The sequence below is a fragment of the Bombina bombina genome, chromosome 1 (genome assembly GCF_027579735.1).
Source record: "Bombina bombina isolate aBomBom1 chromosome 1, aBomBom1.pri, whole genome shotgun sequence".
Lineage (NCBI taxonomy): Eukaryota > Metazoa > Chordata > Amphibia > Anura > Bombinatoridae > Bombina > Bombina bombina.
The window spans coordinates 641,670,025-641,676,592 of record NC_069499.1 but is presented as its reverse complement, the minus strand read 5'-3'; the positions used below and the strand labels follow the sequence as shown (position 1 = coordinate 641,676,592).

At 38.9% G+C, this 6,568-nt stretch overlaps 1 protein-coding gene across 2 annotated transcripts in view; it reads right to left on the bottom strand.

Moving 5' to 3' along the window:
• Nucleotides 1–2,377: 2,377 nt before the first annotated feature.
• The window catches only part of LOC128645818 (gap junction beta-1 protein), a 17,330-nt gene continuing 13,139 nt past the window's right edge, over nucleotides 2,378–6,568 (bottom strand). For both annotated transcript variants that reach the window (XM_053699089.1, XM_053699090.1), the window contains exon 2: nucleotides 2,378–3,575. In XM_053699089.1, coding sequence (XP_053555064.1) covers nucleotides 2,769–3,563 — 795 coding nt within the window. In that variant the 5' untranslated portion in view covers nucleotides 3,564–3,575 and the 3' untranslated portion in view covers nucleotides 2,378–2,768. The remainder of the gene's footprint in view (nucleotides 3,576–6,568) is intronic.

The following is a 6,568-nucleotide window of genomic DNA, read 5'->3' as shown; positions in this document are numbered from 1 at the left end:
GTATCTCACACCCCAAAGAATTTGGGGTATCTTCCCAAATGCCTCATCTAGATGCTGGAGATGGTGTGGATAAATAGGAACTCCTGAGTCTCACATTTGGTGATCCTGTCCTAAACTTAAGAGCTATTGGGATCAGATAGAACGATGCCTCAACCAAACCTTAAACACTAATATCAAAGTGTGGAGAAATAGGAACTCCCTCTCACATTTGGTGGTCCTGCCCAAAACTTAAGAGCTATTGGGATCCGATAGAACGATGCCGCAACCAAACCTTAAAGGGACATTATACACTCATTTTCATATAACTGCATGTAATAGACACTACTATAAAGAATAAGATGCACAGATACTGATATAAAAATCCAGTATAAAACTGTTTCAAAACGTACTTAGAAGCTTTCAGTTTAGCTCTGTTGAAAAGGTAGCTGGAAAGCCCACTGCAAGTGATAAATAAGACACTCCCCCCTCCCCCTTCTTTTGCATATGAAAAGACCCTTTACACAAACAGGAGCAAGCTGGAGAAGGTAGCTGACGGTATTCAAATAAAACTTTGGGGCTTGGTTAGGAGTCTGAAAATCAGAGCAATGTTATTTAAAAATAAGCAAAATTATAAATTTAAAAAAAAAACAAAACTTTATGGGCTTTATAAATAGATCTACAAAACATTTATGCAAAGAAAAAATGAGTGTATAATGGCCCTTTAAATACTAATATTACCCATAACCCTAACATTGTTCTTCTCACTCAAACCCACGATTAGGCTGCATTTTTTTTGCACAAAACTGCTTCACCTGATGATAACCTGTGCTAAAAGATGAATTCCTAGGCTCTGGAAACTATGACAGCCACCTACCTTCCTCCAATGGGTTTCTGAAATTAACCATATTATCTCTCTTGAAAAAATACATTACTGTTATATCGGGAAACGTGATTTTTTTCTTTTCTTGATATAATCTTCATTTGGGAACAAAGAGCACAACCATAATAGACAACCTACAAGACAACCATACTCTTAAATCACAGATACAACACACAAACTACATAAGACCAAGATGTCACAAACACATACAACGAAGTTAGGTTGGCTTTGATTTGTTGTAATCTTACCACAAAATGTATCTTATATAGTATATTCTCCCCTCTTCTCCAAATATATAACATAACTGAAGAAAATTTGGTTGGCTATATAGCACTTTATTTCAGACTGAAGTTATAAATGTAATAATTTCATGTACTTTTGTGACTACTTTTGCTGTAATTCTTGATCAACCTCATTAAAAATTATTTAAACAAAAAAAATACATTGCAGCATAAGTACAAAATCCCACCCTCTATAGAAAACTATTTCTATATCGCAGTCAGACCTACTCAAAAAGGCCCCCCAAAGGGAACTCATTAGTAAGCAATAGTAATAATATACATGCTGCTCTGTATAAGGATTTTGAAGATAGATAGAAAGATATATAGAAGATGGACCTGCTACCTGCGCTAATAAAAGTCTCCTCTGCATTAGGATTGTACACATTTCGCGCACCCCTATGTATAGATGAGGCTACTATGGGCCCCCCAGCACTTGGATCCTGGTGCCACTGCACCTGCTGCACCAACTGTAGTTCTGCCCGTGATTGCAGTTTCTATAAGAAAGAATACCACAAACCGTGAAATGTATGCACTGGCACACATTATATACTTAGGGGTCAATTTATGATAGTGTGAGCGGACATGTAGCGTATCATATCCGCTGCACATTGATAAATGTTGACATTTATCATTGCACCAGCAGTTCTTGTGAACTGCTGATGCAATACCGCCCCTGCAGATTTACGGCCAATCGGCCGCTAGCAGGGGGTGCCAATCAACCCGATCGTATTCGATCGGGTTGATTTCTGTCCACCGCCTCAGAGCAGGTGGACAGGTTATGCAGCAGCGGTCTTTAGACTGCTGCTTCATAACTTCTGTTTCCGGCAAGCCTGAAACACGAAGCATCAAGCTCCGTACGGAGCTTGAAAAATTAACCCCATAGTGTGATGTTACATTCACAAGATCCCCTTTTCTTCCTGCACATGAGTGTAATTGTAGAATGGCTAATGTGGGATTTGAGAATGTAATGCAATTGTTTTCTAAACAGCAATTCACATATCCATCCATTGATTCACAATCAATCACACATTAGTACACTCAAGAGTTTCATTGAATATTTGTTCAGGGGTTTATGAAGTATCATGGACATTAGGAGCAATGGATTTGTGATTCATACACAGACTGTTTTACTATTTTTATTTCCACTTTTATTCATGTTATTGGGTAAATAATAATACAATCTCATTCCTCTGGCAATAGAAACCCACCCATTCCCTCCCTTTAAATTCCATTCCCTCCCTATAAAATCCATTCCCTCCCTCTAATACTCATCCCCATTGATCTTCCATCATCAGTCTTATTGAAATCTCAGAACACTGCAATAATGACACAATTAATACCTCATGGTTGGTAAAGAGGATGTGACAGAGTAAAAAAAAAGACAACGTGATAGTGTGGTGATAAGGACACACATATCCAAAACCAATGGGCAATTTGGATACAACCACTGCAATTTGTGCAAATGTTGCATTATGAAATAGGTAATTTGCTTGCCCTTCTCAATTCTTCCTTGCTTACATGTGCTCGCAATCGCAAATCTCCTTGCAAAGTCTTGTAACTAGTCCCAAGTATGATCACTCCACCTACAGCCTGCTTTACCATCTCAGTGCCACCCACCACTGAGGCACCTAGGAGGCAGCACAGTGTTCTCCTTTCTCCTGGCTGCTAGGTGCTCGCTTGAAAAGGCTGCCCCCTGATAGAAGCGTGTTCATTTCATTCTGTTTATGCTCCTGGGCATTATATGAGTCTTGGCGACGATGTTGTCTGCGAGCACATGCCCGGGCAACGAGAAAGACCAACTCCGCTACATTGAGAATTATGCAGAAACCTGAGGCAGCCAACATGAAAATTGTAAAAATGGTCTTCTCTGTGGGACGTGACACAAAACAGTCAACAGTGTTAGGACAGGGGTATTCCTCACACTTAACAAGCCGGATCATGGCATAGCCAGGGTAAATGAGGTAAAAGATATACATGAATGCTGCTTCAAAAATAATCCTGAAGAGCACACTCACTGTGTAGGTCCACCACAGAGAACCAGAAATACGGATCTTCTGCTTCTTTACATCTGCCAGTTCGGAAGAGTCTCCATGACCAGACATGCGTAGAATCCTCTTCTCCTGGTGCTGGAGGTGTGCAACATGCATGGCCACAAGTAGAGCAGGTGTGGATACAATAATCAGCTGAAGGGCCCACAGACGGATGTGAGAAATGGGGAAGAAATGGTCATAACAAACACTGTTACATCCAGGCTGTTGGGTGTTGCAGGTAAATCCGGACTTTTCATCCCCCCATACACTTTCTGCAGCCACTACAAGCACCATGATCCTGAAGATAAAGACTACAGAGAGCCAGATGCGTCCAATTCCCGTAGAGTGACGGTTCACGCCACTTAAGATGGCATATAAACCTGCCCAGTTCATTGTATGAGAATTCTGTGGAGAGAGACATAGATAGCTGGTTATACTTCTTATTATTATAAGTTGCCATTATATTCCCTAGTATTTAAAACATAAATAGATGGTGTGCAACAATACATAGAATGCAAAGCTATGCAGTGCAAATAAAATATAAAAATACCTATTATATCACATATTTATATAGGTGAAGAGATTTTCTGTTTCAAAGAATCTAGGGTTAAGGGGGGAATGAGACAGAAGGTATGATGGCTGCTGGTATGATTGATTATAGTTGCACTGGAAGTGTTAAAGGGCCACTGTAAATAAATATTTTCTATGCCTGTTACTAACTAACTACCCCAAATCTGCTTTTTATCAATAGCATTTCATTAACATATCTCTACCGTATATCAGAAATCTTGTCTGCAAATTTAATTGTTTTCCAAACCCACTCCGTGGGTATCCTTTGCTCTGTACCAATCCGTTTACAATACTTAGGTTTCAAAATGGCGCTTTAAACACAAAGTTATTGGTTTAAGTATTTTGAACATGCAGTGCTGAAAATAGTGGGCAGGATAACGTGACATCATCGGCGAATAAAAGATATAACTTTTAGAACGTTATGAAACTTCGTTTTGGAGAAAATATAGGTCAGTAGGTTTTAATTAATGTTTATTAACTTTAATATGTTAGTTGTTTAGCTTAAAAATTATAACAGAAAGTAATCCTTTAAGTGTCAGACTGAAAGTTACTTTGTTGGGGAAGGTGCTGTGGCTTTTTTAAGTGGATGAACATAATAAGCTTCTTATAAAAGATATGTTTTTAAAAATCCATTAAAACTATGGAAGATAAGAGATGGTGTGTAAGAGTGAGAATTCTAGAGAGTAGGTGCCAGACAAGAAATGTAGTAGGTAATGATGGACGAGAAGAGATCATGGTGGACTGAAACAAGGCAGTTTAGGAAGCATTTATAGTGGAAATATAGGGCTAGATATCATGTGCCCTGGTATTATGCATCCACTATGAAAAAGTCTTGCGATAGTAGTTTTCCTGCCGTAGGTCCATGTTAGCAACCTAATCTTTCTTGCACCACTGTTATTGACATTTCCCTATATATTGCTCACTAAACCCCTAATAGGGGTTTCTGAAGGCTTGGCACTACCGTTGTACCCCATTAACCCTAACTGTTACGCACACTCTATCCACTACTGCAATGAAACCTAACTTTAACTTGCCCCCACATTCATCTTTAACAGTTAATCCACCCATCCAAAATATTTATTAGGTAACATGATTAACCAATAAAAAATTCTAGCTTTTCTAAAAATAGAGGAAGGAACCATATAGAAGGGGCAATACGCAGCAGGGAACAGCATGAAGTGAACTTATTGCTGCCTTCCAGACAAAGTAGAATTCTGAAGATCCATCAAATAAATTTCAGGAAAGTAAGATTTAGGGACAGTCTAGTAAAAATGAAACTTTCATAATTCAGATAGGGCATGCAATTTTAAACAGCTTTCCAATTTACTTTTATCATCAAACTTGCTTTGTTCCCTTGGTATTATTTGTTGAAAGCTAAACCTAGGAGGGCTCATATACTAATTTCTAAGCCCTTGAAGGCCGCCTCTTATCTCTGTGCATTTTGACAGTTTTTTTTACAACTAGACAGAGGTAGTTCATGTGTGCCATATAGATAACAGTATGCTCACTCCCGTGGAGTTATTTATGAGTCAGTACTAATTTGCTAAAATGCAAGTCAAAAGTACTGAGATAATGGGCAGTTTGCAAAGACTTAGATACAAGGTAATCACAGAGGTAATGTATATTAATATAACAGTGTTGGTTATGCAAAACTTGGGAATGAGTAATAAAGGGATTATCTATCTTTTTAAACAATACAAAAATTGTAGTTTCTTTAAGGGATCTCTTGTTTTTAATTTTAAGTGACCATTAAATATAGCAGAATTGCATATTCAACAAGTGCATAATATAAATTACTCTAAATTTGAGATGAGCAGTCTGACAAATTTAAAAATGTATTTCAATTTGCTGGCCCCTTGTATCATGTGACAGCCATCAGCCAATCACAAACTCATATACGTATACACGTTGAACTCTTGCACATGCTCAGTAGGAGCTGGTGCCTCAGAAAGTGTGCACATAAAAAGAAGAGGGAGAAATTATGAAATAAATCATGTAAGAAATATGCATTACATGCTGAAAAATAAAATAATTGTAGTTGATAATCTAGAGATATAGTAGTACAATATCAAAAGATGCAGAAAGGTCTGAAATAATAAGTGACATTATCAATCATTATCAATCAGTAAACTATCAGTTACCATGGTGATCAGCCTTTTAATAGAGTATTTAGGAAGGAAGTCTGATTTGAGTGGGTCAAGTGAGGCATTGAATGAGATGGTGCATTAGAAAACTGGAGATTATTTCTAAAAGTGTCTGTCTACAAATTGAGTAAATAAACATGGTGATGTTGGATAAAGGGATGAGACAAAACTGAGTTCAGACCAGAAGACAAAGGGGTCGATTTATCAAGCTGCAGCGGACAGGGGCACACATACGCCCCCTGTGCACCGCAGCTCGCTTCTGGTGGGCTGAATTCCGCTGCCGGAATTCAGCATTGCACACGAGTACTATTTTGCGCTTGCGTGCAATCCCGCCCCCTGCCCACGCACAACCAATCACGCGCGGGCAGGAGCTGTCAATCTCGCGGGTCAGACGAGACTGAGGAGATTGAAATTCGCCTCCTAAGAGGTGGCGAAATGTTAGGGAAGCAGCGGTCTGATGACCGCTGCTTGTTAAATACGGTCTGCAGGTTCCTTTGTGAGAACCTGCAGTTGTAGGGGGTCGAAGGCTGGTGAAACCATTTGATAAATCGACCCCACAGAATGAATTATGAGGGAAGTGCATAAATGGCTAGTTGTAATACAAGAGGAAAATAGGATTGTGCATACATCATATTCTCTCCTGTTACTTTAGTAAAACAGTAGAAGAGGGAGATCAAGCTCCTA